The 23410-nt window shown below is 42.0% G+C and overlaps 1 protein-coding gene and 1 long non-coding RNA gene across 3 annotated transcripts in view; both read left to right on the top strand.

The window, feature by feature from the left end:
* Window positions 1-1392: 1392 nt before the first annotated feature.
* LOC110488761 overlaps window positions 1393-23410 on the top strand; it is a 78026-nt gene continuing 56008 nt past the window's right edge. For both annotated transcript variants that reach the window (XR_002468483.2, XR_002468482.2), the window contains exon 1: window positions 1393-1882. This is a non-coding gene — a long non-coding RNA (uncharacterized LOC110488761). The remainder of the gene's footprint in view (window positions 1883-23410) is intronic.
* Window positions 16070-17853, top strand: LOC110488760 (transcription factor Sox-3). Its single transcript, XM_021561106.2, has one exon. The coding sequence runs from the start codon at window positions 16264-16266 to the stop codon at window positions 17164-17166; it is 903 nt and encodes a 300-aa protein (XP_021416781.1). The 5' UTR covers window positions 16070-16263; the 3' UTR covers window positions 17167-17853.

Raw genomic sequence — 23410 nt, 5'->3', positions numbered from 1 at the left:
AGTTGACCAAGGCAGCTCTAGCAGGGCAGAAATTTGACGAACTGACTTGTTGGAAAGCTGGCATCCTATGACGGTGCCACGTTGACAGCTCTTCAGTAAGGCCATTCTACTGCCAATGTTTCTCTATAGAGGTTGCATGGTTGTGTGCTTGATTGTATACACCTGTCAGCAACGGGTGTGGCTGAAATAGCCAAATCCACTCATTTGAAGGGGTGTCCACATACTTGTGGCCATGTTGTAGGTTTGTGTTGTATTGGCTATATAAAGCACACAGGGAAAGGGAGGGGTCACAGGAAGTAAAGTGGTTTCCTTTAAGGTCATTGTAATCTTCATTAATCCCAGGTAGACTGGGAGCTTTGAGTGTCCTCCTCTCACACTTCACTCCAACCTAGAGATACGGGGAAGATGAAACTTAACACTGGGACAAGGCTCAAGGCTATGAGCCTCCCCTCACCCCCAACACACACACACAGCCTACCTCTCTACACACACACACACACACACACAGTCAGACACACACACACACACACACCCAAACACACACACACACACACCAACTCACGCACACACACACACACACACACACACACAGTCATACACACAAACACAGACACACATACACCAACACATGCACGCACACACAGACGGACACACACACACCAACACAGACATACACACAAACACAGACACACATACACCAACACACGCACGCACACACAGACGGACCCACACACACCAACACAGACATACACACAGAAACACACAATCAAACATTACACTGACTGCCTTATCGATTGCTAGCATATTAGTCCAAAGCCCCATTGGGCGCTCATGCTCTGAGAGATGGGAGGTTAAAGGCTTCTTAAATGTCTATATCAATCTGCAGGGTTGTCACAGTGACAAAGACTGGAAACAGAACATCATTAGCTGTCAGCACGTGTCACACAGGATCATCAGAACAACATCCTAGAAGTGGATGGATGGCCCTGACTGTCACTATCTCAATGGACATTAGGGCTAGATCAGCCTCTAATGGCATTGCTGTAAATTCCGTTTCTGTCCCCAAATGGTTTTTATAGTTTGAACTCAGATGATCACTAATGTATTTGTACTTAGTTAACCTGCTCAGATGACATGAGTATGTCTTAGAAATCCAGAAATGCATTATCCAGTATTACAGTGGATCTAATAGCACTGGATTGCATTGTTTCTCTTAATACAATCTGTTGAATACTAATATGCTTTTGACCCAGTAAGGGTATTGTCCATTCACGGCCACACAACGAGCATTGTAGTCCATTCTCCTGGGATCGGAGACATTTTGTTTTTGTGCTCTTTTCACACCAGCGCTCCCTTTTCCCACAGAAACCCTCTCCTTTCTCCCACTCCAAGGCAGCCCTTTTCAAACCGGGAAGCTCCAGGTCAGTTTCCCTTTCCAAGTTTTACGGCCTGCCATGTTGTCCATTCTGCTCAGCTATTTAAAAAATGTTGAATATCAACAATGGCTTTCACTGGTGTATTGTCAACTTTTGTATGAAGCAATCTTGGCTGAATGAGATGGGTCCCAGAGCAGGGAGGGCTTGGCTGCGGCATGCACCGCAACACCACTGGCGCCTGCCTGTCTCTCTCTCTCTCTCTCTCTCTGCTGCAGGCAGGATCAGGGAGGCAGGAGCAGCCGTCCCTCTAGTCCCTGTCTCAGCCCAGCCGCTGGGGTCTGCGTGGAGCTGGGAAAGCCACCCCCTCGTCAGTCCTCTCTGCGAACCCATCCTCATCCCAGGTTCCCCTCCCCCTGCCTCTGGCCCTGTCGTCTGGGAGCCCCTGAAGGTGTGACACCTCACACAGGGATCGGCGAGCAGGAGCCCCGGGGGCCAGTCAGAGCTGGGTGAGTGTCTGTGCGTGAGCTAGTGGTGGTTGGGAGTTGTGAGGGAGGGAAGTGGGAGGGTGGTGTAGAGAGAGCTGGTGTGTGTCGCTCCGTTCTGTTCTCTGAGTTCGGTTCTCTATAGCTCTATGTAGTTCCGAGGTGGCAGAAAAGCTAAGGGCAACACGTTTTTGGCCTTCATGTTTCACAATGTTTTTATTTGCAAATCCTCACATTCCTACTCATCGAGTAGGAATGCATTTACTGTACGATAAATCATGGAAACATTGTCACGTCCTGTCTGGCAAAAAATATCAGATGACTACAGATATCTAATTCTCTGTAAAGGTATTATCTGTTGGTCCTGATGCCATCATTGTGTATTGTGTGTCTATTGAGTGACAAAGTTGGTAAAAATTGTAGGGCAAAAATTCAAGCCACATGGTGGACACGGCCAACAGAAGAGGTAATGTGAAAAGTATGGCTTTCAGAGCAGGTGTGTTGCTTTAGATCAGAGCTCAAACTAATGGCAAGTTGGTGATATGTAAATACAAATACAGACACAATACAGCTTGCTGACTGCAATGTACTGAATTGTATTCATACACAAATTCCGTTAGCCTAGCTCACATGGATTCAATCGGTACCACTTTTAGAGGACTCTAAATGGAACTTCAAAACCACCTCAAAGACAACCCTCGTAACAGTTTATGTAATGCATGGCATGATTTACTATTCCCTTCATACGCCTGAATACCTTTGTGCGTTTATGCTGCTGATCGTGTGTTTGTACAAGCACGTGCGTCCGTGTTTTGAGTGAGTGAGTGAGTGAGTGAGTGAAAGAAATAAAATATAAAAGTGAGAGCGCTCCAGTTGGCGGTAGCTAAGTGTCATTGCGTTGCTGTCAGTGAGGAGTGCAGTGAGTCGGTGAGACATCTCCTCTCCACTGGAGCAGCAGCGTGTATCTGCCATTAACATGTCAGTCTCCGGGGCATTGAGCTGTCCTCATCTCACCCCTGTTGTGGGACACTTGCGTGCGGGCACTATGATTCAAGTCAGCACTGTCGTATGCGCAAAGTACAGTTGAAGTCGGAGGTTTGCATACACCTTAGCCAAATACATTTAAACTCAGTTTTTCACAATTCCTTTAATCCTAGTACAAATTCCCTGTTTTAGGTCAGTTAGGATCGATCACTACTTTATTTTAAGAAAGTGAAATGTCAGAATAATAGTAGAGAATGATTTATTTCAGCTTCTATTTCATTCATCACATTCCCAGTGGGTCAGAAGTTTACATACACTCAGTTAGTATTTGGTAGCATTGCCTTTAAATTGTTTAACTTGGGCCAAACGTTTCAGGTAGCCTTCCACAAGCTTCCCACAATAAGTTGGGTGAATTTCGGCCCACTCCAATACCTTGACTTTGTTGTCCTTAAGCCATTTTGCCACAACTTTTGAAGTATACTTGGGGTCATTGTCCATTTGGAAGACCCATTTGCGACCAAGCTTTAACTTCCTGACTGATGTCTTGAGATGTTACTTCAATATATCCACGTAATTTTCCTCCCTCATGATGGGAGGAATTTCCTCCACATAATTTTCCTCCCTCTATCCACAACATGATGCTGCCACCCTGTGCTTCACGGTTGGGGTGGTGTTCTTTCGCTTGCAAGCCTCACCCTTTTTCCTCCAAACATAACGATGGTCATTATGGCCAACCAGTTCTATTTTTGTTTCATCAGACCAGAGGACATTTCTCCAAAAAGTACCATCTTTGTCCCCAAACCGTAGTCTGGCTTTTTTATGCCGGTTTTGGAGCAGTGGCTTCTTCCTTGCTGAGCGGCCTTTCATGTTATGTCGATATAGGACTCGTTTTACTGTGGATATAGATACTTTTGTACTTGTTTCCTCCAGCATCTTCACAAGGTCCTTTGCTGTTGTTCTGGGATTGATTTGCACTTTTTGCACCAAAGTACGTTCATCTCTTGGAGACAGAATGTGTCTCCTTCCTGAGCGGTATGACGGCTGCGTGGTCCCATGGTGTTTATACTTGCTTCCTGTTGTTTGTACTGATGAACGTGGTACCTTCAGGCATTTGGAAATTGCTACCAAGGATGAACCAGACTTGTGGAGGTCTAAAAAAATAAATTCTGAGGCGTTGGCTGATTTCTTTTGATTTTCCCATGATGTCAAGCAGAGGCACTGAGTGTGTAGGTAGGCCTTGAAATGCATCCACAGGTACACCTCCAATTGACTCAAATGATGTCCATTAGCCTATCAGAAGCTTCTAAAGCCATGACAGCCATTTTCTGGAATTTTCCAAGCTGTTTAAAAGGCACAGTCAACTTAGTGTATGTAAACTTCTGACCCACCGGAATTGTGATACAGTGAATTATAAGTGAAATAATCTGTCTGTAAACAATTGTTGGAAAAATGTCTTGTCATGAACAAAGTAGATGTCCTAACCGACTTGCCAAAACTATAGTTCGTTAACAAGAAAGGTTTGGAGTGGTTGAAAAACAAGTTTTAATGACTCCAACCTAAGTGTATGTAAACTTCTGACTTCAACTGTGTGTGTCATTCTGACTGAGATCCCCTTCATTTAATTTTGGGGCTCCCGGGTGGTGCAGTTGTCTAAGGCACTGCATCTCAGTGCTAGAAGCGTCACTACAGACCCTGGTTTGATTCCAGGCTGTATCACAACCGGCCGTGATTGGGAGTCCCATAGGGCGGCGCACAATTTTCCCAGCATCGTCTGGGTTGGGGTTTGGCCGGTGGAGGCCGTCATTGTAAATAAGAATTTCTTCTTAACTGACTTGCCTCGTTAAATAAAGGTTAAAGAAAAAATTAAATAAATGTTTAAAAAAATTATCCCCTGTACAAGTGAAAGGCACCGGCTCTCTGAACGTAGTGTATACACAGGCCACAACCTGCACCATGACAAACCATCAGTATTAAAGCTTCCATGACTGGACCATAGATACATTATTAAGTCTATTCCTATATTGTTAGTACTGCTAAAAGCATATTACCCTCGGTCAGTAATGTTCACAACCTAATGTCCTGTAAGTGTGATGCCATACTGTCTGTTTATTTTCCAGAATGGTGTCAGTTCTGATTTAATGCTTGTGTGGTGGGAAGTGTCTTTTTGAGGAGGTAGCTGTATTTTCTAATATAGGTTCCATGTTGAAACCACCTCAAAACATTTGTCCTCATTCCAGATGATGTTTTCTGCATATGTAGACCACAGGAGGCTGCTGAGGGGAGGACAGCTCATAATAATATCTGGAACGGCGCGAATGGAATCTCATCATACACATGGAAACCATGTTGTTGAAACCATGTTTGATGAACCCATGTTTGATGTATTTGATACTAGTCCACCTATTCCACTCCAGCCATTACCACGAGCCTGCGCTCCCCAATTAAGGTGCCACCAACCTCCTGTGGTGTAGACTATGCACACGTTCATGTGCTATTGCTTGTGTTGTACATGTTACCAAATGTTTTTATAAACTCTGTAGTTTGGGTCCTGGATGCTGATTGGCTTAAAGCTGTGGTATATCAGACATGATAAACTGGGTGGTTCGAGCCCTGAATGCTGACTGGCTGACAGCCATTGTATAGTAGACCATATACCACGGGTATGACAAAACATTTATTTTTACCGTTCTAATTACATTGGTAACCAGTTTATAATAGCAATAAGGCACCTTGGGGTTTGTTATATACAGCACCTTAGGAAAGTATTCAGACCCCTTGACTTTTTCCACATTTTGTTACACTACATTATTATTCTAAAATGGATTAAATAAATGAAAATCCTCACTAATCTACACACAATATACCATTATGACAAAGTGAAAACAGGTGTTCAGACAATTTTGCAAATGTATGAAAATTTGTAAAAATGATTACCTGATTTACTTAAGTATTCAGACCCTTTGCTATGAGATTAGAAGTTGCCATCAGGTGCATCCTGTTAAGTTGATCATCCTTGATGTTTCTACAACTTGATTGGAGTCCACCTATGGTAAATTCAATTGATTGGACATGATTTGGAAAGGCACACACCTGTCTATATAAGGTTCCATAGTTGACAGTGTATGTCAAAGCAAAAACCAAGCCATGAGGTCGAAGGAATTGTCCGTAGAGCTCAAAGAAAGGATTGTGTCGAGGCACAGATCTGGGGAAGGGTACTAAAACATTTCTGCAGCATTGAAGGTCCCCAAGAACACAGTGGCCTCCATCATTCTTAAATTGAAGAAATTTGGAACCACCAAGTCTCTTCATAGAGCTGGCCGCCTGGCCTAACTGAGCAATCAGGGGAGATGACCAAGAACCCAATGGTCACACTGACATAGCTCTAGAGTTCCTCTGTGGAGATGGTAGAACCTTCCAGAAGGACAACCATCTCTGCAGCCTTTATGGTAGAGTGGCCAGATGGAAGCCACTCCGCTGTAAAAGGCACATGACAGCCTGCTTGGAGTTTGCCAAAAGGCACCTAAAGACTCTCAGACCATGAGAAACAAGATTATCTGGTCTGATAAAACCACGATTGAACGATTTGGCCTGAATGACAAGCGTCACGTTTGGAGGAAACCGATCACCATCCCTATGGTGAAGCATGGTGGTGGCAGCATCATGCTGTGGGGATGTTTTTCAGCGGCAAGGACTGGGAGACTAGTCAGGTTGATGGCAAAGATGAAATGAGCAAAGTACAGAGAGATCCTTGATGAAACTGCTCCAGAGCGCTCAGGACCTCAGACCTCAGGTTCACCTTCCAACAGGACAACGACCCTAAGCACACAGCCAAGACAAAGCAGGAGTGGCTTTGGGACAAGTCTCTGAATGTCCTTGAGTGGCCCAGCCAGAGCCCGGGACTTGAACCACGATCGAACATCTCTGGAGAGACCTGAAAATAGCTTGAGGCTGTAAATCGCTGTCAAAGGTGCTTCAACAAAGTACTGCGTAAAGGGTCTGAATACTTATGTAAATGTCACATTTCAGTTTTTTATTTTTAATACATTTGCAAAAATTCGAAAAAAACAGTTTTTGCTTTGTGATTATGGGGTATTGTGCATACATTGATGAGGGAAAAGCAAACATTTTAATCAATTTTAAAATAAGACTGTAACCTAAATCTGAATAGTCCCCGAATGCACTGTATGGCCAATATACCATGGCTAAGGGCTGTATCCAGGCACTCCACATTGTGTCGTGCTTAAGAACAGCCCTTAGCCCGGGTATATTGGCCATATACCACAAGCCCTCGAGCATTATTGTTTAAATATATCACGGTATGACGCAAAATTATTTGTTTACTGTTCTAATTGTGTTGGTAACTAGTTATAACAGCAATAAGGCACCTTGGGGGTTTGTGGTATATGGCCAATATAGCACAGCTAAGGGCTCCATCCAGTCACTCTGCGTTGCATCGTGCATAAGAACAGCCCTTAGCCGTGGTATATTGGCCATGTAGCACAATGCCTCTGGCTTTATTGCTTAAATAGACCCTGGTTAAGTCGTGAGTTGATATGTTGCTACCTCTGGAGGTCCAGCAGGGAGCACAATCCTCTGTTTCACCTCTCAAATTGAGCTAAGCTCATGCCTCCTTACCACAGACAAGGTGACCACCAGCAGCACCCTCTTCTGAGGCCAGCCCATCCATTATCTTGTCAACACGCCCACTTCCACACCTTACTTTGGGCTCCGCACAGAACAATGGCTGTAATGAAATCATCAGTAATCCCCCAAAATCATCTCGTCACGCTCAAGGTAATTAATGTATTTGGAGGGCGATGGCTAACTCTTAATTAAATTGTGCCCTTTTTTAATGAGACCATGACTGAGACTAAATGTATGGTCACTATCTCCATTATCAAATGCTTGGCGTGCAACAGAGATTTGTCATTTTCACCCAAATTATGCATAGATTAGGCAAAATGACGCTAATGATTAATATATCAATTTATTCTTGTTTGTTTCTCTCTTAAAGATTTGTTAAATTACATTTTGTAATTACCCCAGCCACCTTTGGCTACTGTAAAAGCATCCATTTCTGCAATTAATGCACAAGGTATTCCTATTCCACATTTATTTTGGGGGAAAATACAGATAACAACTTCATGGTATTAATCATATTACAACATTGGGGTTATTTAATTAATTAAAGATACACTCTGCAAATTAATTTTGCATTCTCACAATATTATCTTAAACTAATGAAGGCTTGACAAAGAGACTGTTTCTTTTTTTTTTTAAATGGTCTAGATTAGTGGTATCTCAATTATGGCTAAAACAAAAAGCAGCCACGTGCTGGGGCATGATGCGAAGCAAGAAAGTGACGATTCAGCACTTTCTCCGAAACAATAAAGGAGAAAGTTTCTATTGTTTTGGGAGAACTGTAGAACATGCCAATGATTCAAAAGATACATGGGAAATAATGAGTGCTGTAATTAACCATGAAGCAGGCAATAAGAGTCTTTAAAACGATAATGCAGAGTAGACAGAGGTGGTTCATAAAATGTGTTTTACAGGTGGCAACATCACTAAACAAGGAGGCATCATCAGGCTGCAGACAGACAGGGTATTGTGTTATAAAGCCAGCAGCCTAGGTTAGAACAATGACATTAAGCATACCTTACCCAGAGTCATATACACTCTCTATGGCTCTGACTATACTTACCCCTCCGTCTCAGCACACATCTTTTGTGCTGACTGCATAGTATTCGCCACATTACACATATAGTGAAGGCCTCCACAAGACTAATAGACCACAACAGATACAGGGCTACAGTTCGTCCAGAGAAGAGATGACTGGATATGATTTGCCCATAGGGTCAATTGAGATGACAGAGATTACAACAGATTATAATCTAAAGGTTTTTTTTTCAATTGAGGAAATTGTCAACTACAGAATCTGCTCTGAACAAACATGGAAGTAGTCATGTTAGGTCCTCATTCTAAAACAATGGGTTGTTAGAACCCCTGGCTTGACTCACTAGCTCAGAAGCAATGAGCATATTTATAGAAAAGTTCTGCTTAATTAAAACTTAATCGAAATTAGCTTTCAATGGTCGTGATCTTATAATGCAGGGTAATTCTTCATTTAATGCACCATATACCAAATGTGTTCTTATGGCTGTTTTTTAAATCATCCATACTAAAAGTAAGGGATTATTGTTTTAAAATGACCTCCAGGGAGAAAAAAGAAATGGTATGTTCATTTTAAATGCTTCTTCTCTAATGCCCTTTTTGTGTGACATATGTTAATTATAACTTTGAGTTTCATTGGTTAATAACCCTTATATGAAATGCATATTTTACTTAAAGGCCCAGTGCAGTCAAAAACGTGATTACCTATGTTTTATATATATTTCCACACTATGAGGTTGGAATAAGGCTGTGAAATTGTGAAAATTATAATAATGCCCTTTTAGTTTAAGATATGTGTGAAAAGACTGCCTGAAATTTTAGCCTGTTTTGGTGGGATGGTGTTTTGCCTTCTATGGTGACATCACCATGCGGTAAATTAGTTAACAGACCAATAAGAAGGAGAGTTCCAAACCTCTTTCCCAATAAAAGCTCATTTTCAGTTACCCCCTCCCCACACAAACCACTCCCAGGCAGTTCTAGCAAAATTATTGCTTGAGAAATGTCCCTTTGCTAAGAGGCCATTTTAGTTTTGGACCCTTTTTAAACATTTAACAGTAAGGTACTTAATTGTTACCCGGAAATGATATTGAGGTAAAAACAGCTGCATTGGACCTTTAAGGAGTCCTTCAGGAATTACTAAATGATTTCCTAAACTCAGTCTATTCAACTTAGTCACACATTAAGTGTGTTATTTATTCTAAAACACAAGTAAACAACCCATTACACTTTAGTGTTCAGGATATTCATTTGAAATAACCTTTTCCGGAGAGGAAGAAGCTATTGCTACAGTCCATTTAGACCTGAGAGTTGAAGCTCAAAGGTGAAGTGAGTTGTAGCTCCTCAGTGCAGGTGTGCGTGCGTGTCACACATGTATAGGTGAGTAAGTGAGTCTGTGGGTGTGCCTGAGAAAATGTATTTATGTATGCAGCCACGAATAAGACACATAAACCCAGAAGTGGCTAGCCTCAGGACACTCTATTGGCTAATTGAGATGGAGCAGAGAGAGTGCTGGGTGGTCACGCCTTGTCTGCTGATGACAGTGGTGGGTTAAAGAGATTACACCAGGGACTGTGTGTGTCAGCAGCCGTGGCCCGGCCCTGCTCACATTGGAACACAATGAGCAAAGACATGCTTGGGCTGCTGGGGAAAAAAACAAGCCTCCATTTCAGGCATTCCTCACAGACCGCTACAGGAGGGACATAACATGTTGCATGTTGTCTTTGCGTCCCAGCTCAATTGAGAGGGTTACATTCCAGGGGCCCCAACAAAATCAAATCACATTTTATTTGTCACATGCGCCGAATACAACAGGTGTAGAGCTTACCGTGAAACGCTTACTTCCAAGCCCTTAACCAACAATGCAGTTAAGAAAACGATTTACTAAATAAACTAAAATTAAAAAAAATAAAAGGGCAACAATAAAATAATAACGAGGCTATATACAGGGGGTACAGGTTAGTTGAGGTAATTTGGGTAATATGTTCATGTAGGTAGGGGTAAAGTGACTATGCATAGATAATAAACAGCGAATAGCAGCAGTGTAAAAAAAAGGGGGGGGGGGGGGGGGGTCAATGCAAATAGTCCAGGTAGCCATTTGATTAGCTGTTCAGCAGGCTTATGGCTCGGGGGTAGAAGAAGCCTCTTGTACCTAGATTTGATGCTCCGGTACCACTTGCCGTGCAGTAGCAGAGAACAGTCTAGGGTGGCTGGAGTCTTCCTTTCCTCTAGAGGTCCTGGATGGCAGGAAGCTTGGACCCAGTGATGTACTGGGCCGTACCCACTACCCAAGGTGCAATTTGGACATAATATAATGCCTCAGAGCTGAGCCTCACCGGTGCAATGAAAACACAACAAGTGACTCTTCTGCAGCAGTGGAAAAAAATGCACCTCTCTCCATTAGCTCCAACAGACATATGAAACGCCACTAAAGGTCATTGGCCCTCTGTGAAAAGGGGAAGTTAGTAATGTTCTGAGTGTTGGTTTTGTTTATTTTTGAAGGTGTCACGGACAGTCCCTCCATCTAATGACTGACTGGGTCATGGACATGGCTTTCAATGACATGATGCTCTAACAGTCAGACACTGCCTCTCATCCTCTGGTTCACAATCACACAGCTTGTTTAGTCATGAAACCCACTTCCCCCAGCCCTCATTTACACACACTATGTGATGCATTGGGAGCAGTGATACTTTACATACAGGCATCTCTTGTATCTTTAGCCTATGGAATGACCAAATGTTGAGGAGTTGTTCGATCTGTCTGTTCTCTGCAATGTGTTAACAAAATTTGGGCATTATATTGTTTTAGAGAGAGAGAACAGTCTTTTGTTTTCTTTTGGAAATTGACCCTCACATATTTCCCAAATATGTATTTATAGATGGCATACAATCCTTGACATAGACTGTTTTTCGAAATGTTGCTAATGTGACAGATAAATGCTTATAGATGCCAGCTAAATGAACCGTGCACAAATTAATCACGGCTGCTCACTGTCGGCTACTGCTTGATATGCTTGGCTACAACAGTGACGTAGGAGTTGCCGCGCACATTATGCAAACTGATGTGATATCATTAGGATTAATAAACAGACAGTAATTCTCGTCTGCTGCAGTGATGCTGTTGCTCGTTAGTAAAAAAAAAAAAAAAAAATTATACGCACAATTGAAGAATATTGTCTGCACACAGTTTGTGATAACCTTTGGTGTTCCATCGACTATTATGCATGGCACATTATGTATGGCACATTATGCCATTTTTAAAAGGGTCTACAGACAGCAGACTGAAAACATACTGTACAAAAATATAGAAATTGGAATACTGAGCCGGCTAAATGTAAATTAACATTCAGTTATAAATTAATGAACAATAATGTACGCCCTTTAGTTTTATTCATAGACATACGGAGTGTGTATCCTGGTTATTTAACTTTGCAGAAATCTTTAATTTGGGGGATTCAAAGTTGTGGTCATTTTGTCAATGCAATAGGCACGATATGTAATGTCTGGTGAAATGTGATTAGAAGCTAAAATGACCCTGCATTACATCCAGACATCAAACACATGAAAATATAGCCTATATGCAGCAACGCATGCGGTTAATAACATTAAACATCTACAGGAGAATGACTTCGTTCTAATGTTATGACTTTTACAATAAACGAGGGTAATAATCCACTGTACTGCCCTTCCTTGAAGTGACCCATCCATATTATTTTAGGACGCAGCCGTTCACACTGGCACAATGGGAACAGCAGACCGCACGTAAATTGCATCTTCATTTGCATTCCTGGTCCAAAAATCATGCAAATCTTAATGAGACAGTCTCTATTGTGGTTGTAATTGAAAACCCATTCTTTATTAATTACTGTTTCTCAAAGGCCTTGTCCGCAGTCACTGAGCTGAAACAAAAAAAAGTTATTGATTCCAGAGGCCGTGGGGTTTAAATGGACATCTAATGCAATGGTTTATAGTCCGTTTGAGGGGATATCCATATTTTCCCAGGCCAAATGTAGAGTTTTCCCTTATGGATTAAATAGAGAACTGGCGAATCAGTTTCACATTTAGAACACAGTTATTTTCTCTTTCATTGTATGCCAAGCAACAAACCCTTACAGCCAGCACCTAAAACCACCACAATGATTTATTTACAGTGATATTAATAAGGCTAGTTAAATACCACAGATACACCTCTCTATTCAATTTGGGGGGTTTAAATCAGCCAAAAGTCTTTATTTAAAAATGATAAACGCATAAACGGCCACGTCTAATATATTTATTTCAGTGGGGATATTATGTTTTTCATGCGCCTTGCAGCTCCGCGCCAGCACATTGTCCGTCCTGAACTCAATTTCTCTGACCAAAAGCTTTATTCAGTCAGTTACGCTAAGCTTGCATAGGGAACTGCGTCTCCTTTCAATTTTGGAATTAATGCAGCTTTTGTGTCAATTAGACCGAAGTAGAATGAATTTGAATTAGCCTAAAGCCCTGCGCAAATAGCGTTGTTCATTATATACTATTTAGTATATCTACCCCCTTATCATATTGTGCGGATATGCGATAGCGGGGCTTTCTGCCATTTTGATATTGTTTATTTACTGCTCATTAACCAGATTCAGATAATCACTGGAATAGAGATTATACAACATGAAGGGTTGCAAATGTATTAGTGTAGGCTATAGTGTTTTATCCTGAATTCACCATCTGGAGAATATGCTTTTACCCAATACATTTAATTTAAAAATATATTTTTGTATACATTGGACTATAAAAAAAAACAGGCTTGGTTGGCCTGTTCTTGTCAATGAATGGGAGCTATTGGCCAATTGTTGATAACAGGGCTTCTGTTGGTGCTGGGGCAGGTTATCGAACGAGGCTTTAGTTGGATATTTCACAGAAAATACCTGTGTGTGTCTTGGATGATATACTATATTGAAGACACTTTTATAAAATAGGCTTTTTTTATTTGCCACTCAATTGCTGCATCTATTGGTGATGCATGACAAGTTAATCAAATTAAAATGAAGGTCCTGTTCAGAAATAAACTATCAGATATGGCTACTATTGTTTGCATGCTCGTTGCACATTACTCTATATACTTGAAAGTATTTGGAATACATTTGTGAATGTTCAACAGTGTGATTCTGAAAGCCGTGACGCTCTGGGGCCTGAGGGTCATGGAACTCGCTGAGGCCGAACACTGCCAGGCTTTGCTGGTGGTTCTCCTCGCCATCCACTGTCCTTAATTAGGAAATTAGGTACACATCATAGGTCCTCCTTACTGAGCCCCGAGATTTTCTTTTCCCGCTGTCTGGTCGATTTCCATAAAACGATTACAAGCGGATCCGTTTTTGAATCTTCCCAGATAAACAAATGATTGGTTTCTGAGAATTAGATCGGTTAACTCAAGCACAGAGGTTCAGCGACATGTCCTGTGCTCTGTTAATGGCGGACCAATCAACACAGCTTTTCACTGAAATGCGCGGGGTGATGTCTGCTCTCAATTGATTTAACGTCGAGGCAAATCAATATTTTGATCTATGAGCTGGATAGCAAGTGTAGAACTGCGTTTCTATGGCTATTCATTTATTTTGTCTTCAACTAAATTAAATGTACTCTTTCTCTGACGGACTTGATTTAAATGTGGATTCCATTCAATATCCCCTATAGACACATTTTCAATGTTCGCCATCGTCAAAGGTATTAGATCAAGTTGTTATTATGTGGTAGGCCTATGGATATATTATTTAATGTCAGGCCTGTGTATTTTCAAGCCTTGATAATAATTGTTGAAAAAAGGTTACAATATTTAATGTTTTCGATTTTGAAATCCAATTCATAAGCATACATATGCTTACACAACTCCAATATGTTAGATGCAAATTGAGATTTTGAACTTCTTTAGGTGAAATCGTGAAGTCTTTAGTGTGGAGAATTCATTTTCATGAATATTTGAAACCCTAGATTGCTCACAGATCTGTGGTACTCAATATTGAGTGGCGGAGGTGTTAATTGAGGACGTTTTCGACTGGCGAAGGCTTGTAGTCATTAGCAGGTGTAAAGTTTGCCTGAGGGCTGCAAGAGAATGTCATATCGGTTTAAACTGCTCAACAGGAGCGGTGTTTCGGGTCGTTTGTAAAGCAACACATGTAAATCAGTGACTATACGCGGTGACCATTTTAATAACTATTAGCACTACAGAGCGAAAACGTTTTACGCACTCGAGCTGTCGAATTTTACGACAAGGAAAATCGGAATATTAATTTTCTCAGAGCACCATCAACCATTCAAAATAAACTTTTCGAGGAGGTACTTTGTTCGAGCTGTAGGCAGTCCTCTCTCCACAAGAGGTCGTTGATGTATCATGGTTTTGTCTTTCACCGGTGTGCCAGTCCCAATTTTGGCTGTTTTTAGAACTGGCTACTGAGATAAACCAAAACTAGTGGAGAAATAGCAAGTGAAGTAGCACTTGCAAATATAAACGGACACGGTAAACTGACATTTTAATCCAGTTTTTTTGTGGCAATTACGCACATTTGCAGTATTCCAATTAACCCACATTTATATTTCCAAAATGTTCAAGTTGATGCTTTTTTGATTAATCAGAATTTGTCAACATATTAACAATTTAATCAATTAATTCTAATTAAATTCATGACAAATCTCCACTTTGAAAATGATAATCAGACAAATTTTCAATAGGCCTTTTTTATAACAGATTGGCGTCTGGAATTGGCTGTAATTGAAATGGTATTGACACAAACCCTTCCGTATGAGGGAGCACGATAACCTCAAATCCTATAGATGCCAGTCCAGGACAATAGTATTATCTTGATATTTAAAGGACGTGAGAGAATTCATGAATGAAGGGAGAGAATACCACTTTTCTGCCTCGATATTTGCCTTGCACTCATTTAGGCCTTTTGGAACCCCGCCTCCATGTCGCCACTTGAATGGGATTATTTGATTTCCACCTTTTTCTTTACCAAGACCGTTTACAAATTAAGAAATTACGCCTGGCGCACTTGCTCTATATATAGACAGGGTTTGCCAGAATTCATTTATAATAGTTTTATACGCAAGTGTTACGTGTAAAATTGTAAAGCACTTACAAGTCTATACCATTTACAAACTCCAACCTATATATTGAACTATTAGGCTAATATATTTGATGATCAATTTAAATTGTCGAGGAGATCCGTTCCATCAAATCTATTCGTTTTATTTTAAAACGTTACAGGCTAAGATTCCTTTTGTTTCACTCCGGATTCAGACATATTCTACAACGTTTCATGCATGTAACCTACATTTTAACATGTCAAAATACAGATATACATTTAGAGTACGCTTTAATTACTTAGATGAACTAAAATATAATTTAACTGCCTTATAACGTGTTCTTTATGTATAAAGTTGAATATATCTCTCTCCAACTCAGCCCAAAACAGAGCGCTGTGATTGGTCGAGAGCCACTCATTGTTACACTGTCAATCCAAATCACATGGCCCAGGCACTAATAACAGCTGAGGTTGGCGGACAAGTTTGCAGAGTTCTGTTTTAGAGCCGTGGTGAACAGAGCTTGCTGACGAGAAGTGAGACACCTGGCAAACTAGCAATACCTAAGCTTCTTTTGACAACTTTTTTTCCTCACATGAGACTGGTGGTCAGTACTATTTCTACCTCTCTTTTAGTCTGAGGGCATTTTGTTATACATTTTCCGCGCCTGAGAGTTTACATTTAAAAGCCGTTTGAATGTATAACATGATGGAAACCGAGATCAAGAGCCCGCTCCCGCAGTCCAATTCGGGCTCCGCTGCGGGCAACAAGAACAACAGTGCCAACGACCAGGACCGGGTGAAAAGGCCTATGAACGCTTTCATGGTGTGGTCCCGTGGACAGCGGAGAAAGATGGCACAAGAGAACCCTAAAATGCACAACTCTGAGATCAGCAAGCGGCTCGGTGCAGACTGGAAACTTTTGACCGACGCAGAGAAGAGACCCTTCATCGACGAGGCCAAGCGTCTGCGCGCCATGCACATGAAGGAGCATCCGGATTACAAATACCGTCCCCGCAGGAAGACCAAAACCCTGCTCAAGAAAGACAAGTATTCTTTGCCAGGAGGACTTCTAGCGCCAGGTGCCAACGCTGTTAACAACGGCGTCTCGGTGGGACAGCGGATGGACAGTTATGCACACATGAATGGCTGGACAAACAGTGCGTACTCCCTCATGCAGGACCAGTTGGCCTACCCTCCGCATCACAGCATGAACAGCCCTCAGATCCAGCAGATGCACCGGTATGAGATGGCAGGGCTCCAGTACCCCATGATGTCCTCGGCGCAGACCTACATGAACGCAGCGTCCACGTACAGCATGTCCCCAGCATACACGCAGCAGACCTCCAACGCCATGGGCTTGGGCTCCATGGCATCCGTGTGCAAGACCGAGCCGAGCTCACCTCCACCGGCAATTACCTCCCACTCCCAGCGAGCGTGTTTGGGGGATCTGAGGGATATGATCAGCATGTACCTGCCTCCGGGGGGAGACGGCGCGGATCACTCTTCCCTTCAGACCAGTCGGTTACACAGTGTACATCCGCACTATCAGACCGCGGGGACTGGCGTGAACGGAACGCTACCCCTAACCCACATTTGAAAAAATGACTAAACTTAAGTACTTCGGATACTTGAACATTTTGATTGCTAAAAAGAGTCGACGTTCAGTAGTTTTGTTTAAAACAATGAAATTGTATTTTTTATCTCAATGAGTTGTCCATGTTAAAAGCATTTTTAAAACTTACATATCCTGGACTGAAGTTGAATGTTGAGCCCACCAGAGTAAATTGCATTGCAAAGAGTCTTTTATCATGAGTATACGCAATCAAATTCTGTAGGAGAAATGGACTTCTATATTTTAATGCCATTTTTTTTCTCTATGAAAAAGGCATATGGCCTCATGAAGACGCCATTGTATTTCAGAAAAGCTGGATGGAGAGTTGGATCATAAATGTTTACACTTAATTTGTAGAATGTCCGTTTGTGTCGGCTGTGTCAATCTTTGTAGTCTTTTTCTTTATGACCTAGGTTTTAATGAAATGTAAGACTGTGCGGGTCGCAAGCGCAAGTTTATTTATAGTACGTTGTTTTTTAAGCTTGTGAACCCTCTGTAGGCCTACGTCATGTTCCATTTTTTTTGTTTTGTGACAATTTCCCTTTCTGTGATGTTTTGACAGTGTCAGGTTAACCCATATCATGGGCCAAGAGGTTTTATTTAAAACTGACGTTTCTACTTTAAGACCATCCTCTATTCTTTAAATGATGAATAAATTTGTATGAAACAAGATTACAGACTCCTATGTTTTTTTGGTGATTGTGTGGGGGAATGAGCCACCTGTGTTGTACTTGTCTATAGGGGATATGACGTGAGTTTGATGGGTGAAATCTGTCAGGTGTCCTCGGAGATGCCGCCTCACAGAATGAAATGAGCATAACATTGAACAGCGAGTGATTTATCTTAGAAGATGGGTGTAACGAAGTGTGACTAATAAACTCAAACATGCTGGATGAATGCAGTCTATGACTCAAGTTTTCCTCAAATAGGCCTACTGTACTCAATGTGAAATCTAGGTCTAAAGTAGCGTGTAGCCCAATATTTTGGACAATTCTGTTAAATTTAATGACTTAATCTCTTCCAATTATCTAAATACAGGCCTATTTTAATGAATTTTGGTTGCGGAGTACATTTTTGACTCCATGAATATGTAGGCCTATTCCTAAATCAGGGGTATCAATGCCTAGCCTACTGACTTGTACAATTTTGTTGGGACGTAGGAAAACAACGCTGCACCTTTTAAATATCTCAATGTAAAAGATAATGGGCCTATAAAAAGTATGCCTAACCATTCCAAGTTATTACTGACATTTTTCCATACTTAGGGAAATTGTTTAATTTACTCTCTCCCAGATTTGACTTCTTACTTCTAGGCCTATTGGACCGCTTTAATCAATAGTTTAACTTTAGTTTCTTACCAACTTTTTCCATGTGGTTTCTTCCTTCAGACTTCATAAAATGATGACTTCTTCCTAAATATTTGGTCACATGATTAACTTCCTGTATGGTTTCCAAGAAACAAGGGGGGCTCAATTTACCCCTTTGGCTCAACTTACCCCACTCTCCCCTACAATAGTAGCAGATACAAATGTGGATATAGGCCTATACCTGTAAACCCATTCCTTTGTTGCACACGGTTTATCACCAACATGTTCAATTGGTTGGATAAGGAGTGTGAATATGCATATATTAGTCAATAAGTTTAGAATAAATGACTTAACAAGCAAACATACCATTCATGTAGGAATTCATAGGTCTACACATTTTATTGACAAAGTATAATCTTCATTAAGCTTTTTGAAATAATGAATTTCCAGACACAATTATTTTTATAATCTTTTTTTGTCAGAATATTAAAAAGCTGAAAAGTATTAGATTAAATCATTTAAATATTATGTAATTTAATTAGTCATCCTTGTTTTGAATGTGACTTGACAAACTGAATGAAACGCTTGAATATGAAACCGACTCATACACAGAAAAGGTTTCTTTCAGGTTTCTGCTTAGTTATTGCTGCTGTTAGGAAGTAAGATACTTAAAGAAGGGATTGAGTCCATTTCGATGTAATTCCTTACTCTTTATAACACACACACACACACACACACACACACACACACACACACACACACACACACACACACACACACACACACACACACACACACACACACACAACAATCTGAGACCATGTTTCTTGAGATTCCAGTACACTCCTTCTGTCCAACACCCTTACAGCAGAGGTATGGAGCAAGCAGGCAGGTCTATACTGGTGCAAAGCACCCTGGGATAGGCCACCCTGGACACCAAGATGGCTGGAGCGTTGGCTGTCCCGCTGGCCTTCCCACACTCCCTGTGGGATTTGATCCACAGCTCAGCAAAGCGGCCTGGATTAGCCCCACACACCTTTGTGGAGGGAAAGATTATCCAGACCTCCCTGCATTCACTGAAAGGGTCTTAAATCACTCTAGTGCGCCAGCGGCCGCCCGTCAGCTAATCACCCTCTCCAAGTAATTTTTTTGCAATTAAGCAGCTTTTCCCTCCCCGGTCGGCCATGTCAGAGGTGTTTGCACTGAGCCGGAGTCAGAGAGAATGGTGGTTCTGTGCCATCTGTCAAAATGTGCTAGATCAGTCAGTTGGTATGTGATCCCCAAGCGGAGCGGCTTCCAGCCCTCATAGTTTGTTTGATAACCGGGGAGGGTTCAGTTCTATGGTACTTTTCCATTTGGATAGCAAGGCCCTACAGGAAACATGATGCAAGAGTTATCAAAGTTCTACTGCTGCATTTGATGTAAGAGTTATCAAAGTTTTTCTGGTGCATTTGGGTGTAATGCATTGTTTTCCCATCTGAGTTCTTTGAAAACCGTATACAGTACATGTAGCCAAGTAGCCAAACTTTTATCCGTATTGTTTCCCCCAAGGACACTTATAACATGGCTAATCCTGATTTAGTTCTGAAATGAGATCTTGGAAAACCGTAAACAGTACAGTAAGTAGCCAAACCCTGATCTATTGATTGGGTGTGAATGTCCTGGCAGTGAGAACATTGTTGGTGTGCTGTTGGCCACCGTCAGCCCCCCCACACCCCCCTGCCCGCTGATCGCCCACAGGGCCTCTCTCAGGGCCTGTCATGTGGAGCACTCTGCACACTCAGCAAGTGCGGGCATATCCCCACTTCCATCTGCCTATGACCTCACTGGGCCTGTTTGTTTAACCCCCCTCTCCAAAACGAACCTAATTATACCCTGTAGAACACGGATTCAGCGGATTCCCAGAGGATTCTATTTGCTGCTGTGTGGTGCTTGTGCCGGTTTTGTTAATGCGTGTTTAACTGTTTGTGTGTGTGTCGTCATGCTTGATATCATTTTTTTTCTGGGCATTTTTTTATTCTCTTCCACTTACGTACATGTATTACATTTTTGTATTACAGAGCTTCAGTGTCAAATTTGAATTTCTATCAGTTTTTCCTGTTGTCTTTTCATTCAGTTGTGACAAGTCATGACACACTTATATGGGCGTCCTAGTATGTTAACTAGGTGTTGTGAGGGAATATGAGTAGGTGTTTTAGAGGGTTCCATCTACATCAATGTCATAAATGGAAAAGTAATTCTTAAAGTCTGTGACAGGCCCACTGACTGATGTTGGTGACATCACACGCCTACTATGTGGCCTGAACCTGCTCAGCAAGTCTATATCAGGACACACCTCGTTCCAAAAATGAACACACTTTTACATACTTAAATCAAGCTCTTACTCTTCAAACAGTCACTACGTGCGTCATCCAACATGGAAAATGGGTTAAGACTGATTTGTGCCATATAGTGTAGGTGACAGTTGCAGTGAGACAGAAACTCAAATGAGATGTTAGACTTAGTCTGTCTATCAGGCTCCATTCCAGTTCAGAAGCAGACTTAGGATGTATTGGCATTGATCTGCTATGGCTGGGATCTCCAGGAGGCCCTTCCCTCTGATCTCAGCTGGCCTGGCCTGGAGCGCCCTGTATGTCCAGCTTGGGGCAGGCCTGTCTGGAGTGGTGACACTCGTGTGGGTCCGGCAAGACTGACAGCCAGCAGAGGAGTGTGTTTGTGTGTGTCAGTCTGTGTGTGTATGTGTACGGAGGTGTGGGGGTTGGGGCAATGTGGTGGGGGTTAATCTTTCTGAACTGGGGCAGATGTTGTTAACAAGCTCCTCTCAGGTCGGCTCCCTGCGTGGGAAAATGGCATCAAATCCTCCTGGGGTCAGGGCTTTGGGGCTGACCCTCTGAGAGCCATCCATCCAACCAACCCTCTCTCCTCTCCTGTCCAGCCACTCACACTCACAATGGCCCAAACTGACTGATAGACAGCCCTCAGTCAATAAACCAAACATTTAATTTGACATTTTCTCTGTTCTCTCTCTAGTCCTACCCTTCCTGGGTGGATATTCAATGCGTTCGCAAAGTATTCAGACCCCTTGACTTTTGCCACATTTTGTTACGTTACATCCCTATTCTAAATAGCTTTTTCCCCCTCATCAAGCTACACACAATACCCCATAATGACAAAGCAAAAACAGGTTTTAGAAATGTTTGCAAATGTATAAAACAATAAAAAACTGAAAGATCACATTTATATAAGTATTCAGACCCTTTACTCAGTACTTTGTTAAAGCACCTTTGGCAGCAATTACAGCCTCGAGTCTTCTTGGGTATGTCACTACAAGGTTGACACACCTGTATTTGGGGAGTTTCTCCCATTCTTTTCTGCAGATCCTCTCAAGCTCTGTCAGGTTGGATGGGGAGCGTCGCTGCACAGCTATTTTCAGGTCTCTCCAGAGATGTTCGATCGGGTTCAAGTCCGAGCTCTGGCTTGGCCACTCAAGGACATTCAGAGACTTGTCCTGAATACTCTCCTGCATTGTCTTTGCTGTGTGCTTAGGGTCGTTGTCCTGTTGGAAGGTGAACCTGAGGTCTGAGGTCCTGAGCGCTCTGGAGCAGAGTTTCATCAAGGATCTCTCTGTACTTTGCTCCATTCATCTTCCCTCAATCCTGACAAGTCTTCCAGTCTCTGCCGCTGAAAAACATCCCAACAGCATGATGCTTCGACCAACATGCTTCACTGTAGGGATGGTTTCATCAGACCAGAGAAAATAGTTTATCATGGTCTGAGAGTCCTTTAGGTGTCTTTTGGCAAACTCCAAGTGCCTTTTACTGAGGAGTGGCTTCCATTTGGCCACTATCAGAAAGGCCTGATTGGTGGAGTGCTGCAGAGATGGTTGTCCTTCTGAAAGGTTCTTCCATCTCCACAGAGGAACTCTGGAGCTCTTTCAGAGTGACCACTGGGTTCTTGTTCACCTCCCTGACCAAGGCCCTTCTCCCCCGATTGCTCAGTTTGGCCCGGGCATCCAGCCCTAGGAAGAGTCTTGGAGGTTCCTAACTTCTTCCACTTAAGAATGATGGAGGCCACTGTGTTCTTGGGGACCTTCAACGCTGCAGAAATGTTTGGTACCCTTCCCCAGATCTGTGCCTCGACACAATCTTGTCTCTGAGCTTTACGGACAATTCCTTCGACCCTATGGCTTGGTATTTGCTCTGGCATACACTGTCAACTGTGGGACCTTATATAGGCAGAGTGCCTTTCCAAATCATGTCCAATCAATTTAATTTACTACAGGTGGACTCCACTCAAGTTGTAGAAACATCTCAAGGATGATCAATGGAAACAGGATGCACCTGAGCTCAATTTTGAGTCTTATAGCAAAGGGTCTGAATTCTTATGTAAATAAGGTATTTCTCTTTTTTCGCTTTGTCATTATGCGGTATTGTGTGTAGATTGATGTCCTTAATCCATTAGAGAAATAGGCTGTAACGTGACAAAATGTGGAAAAAGGGAAATTAACTGAATAGTTTCTGAATTCACTGTAAGCACCAAGCCTCCAACAGACGTGTTCCGTAATGCAGATGTCTCTTGTTAATTATAGCTTATGGTTGCATTGCCGTGCGTTACACAAACACAAAGAATGCAGATTGGGAGACGCTTGAAAGGGCAAAGCCACCGCCACTCCAGAATCAGAGTAGAGCCTTAGGACCAAATTACTTCCATTGATGTCAGTCGGTAAAATGATTAGAATGAAAGGTTTATAGACATTGGACAGCAATCAGGTGTAAATGTGAAGACGTGTGTGTTAGAGAATGGTTCTTTGAATTAATCCAATTTAAAATAATGGTTTTATTTTTTTTTCAATCAAACATACACACTGTGTATATTATTTCTAGGCCTGTACCATTTTCTTACTGTGATATTCTGTTAACAGG

Source organism: Oncorhynchus mykiss, chromosome 14 (genome assembly GCF_013265735.2).
Source record: "Oncorhynchus mykiss isolate Arlee chromosome 14, USDA_OmykA_1.1, whole genome shotgun sequence".
Classification (NCBI taxonomy): domain Eukaryota; kingdom Metazoa; phylum Chordata; class Actinopteri; order Salmoniformes; family Salmonidae; genus Oncorhynchus; species Oncorhynchus mykiss.
This window is presented reverse-complemented; position numbering and strand designations above follow the sequence as displayed.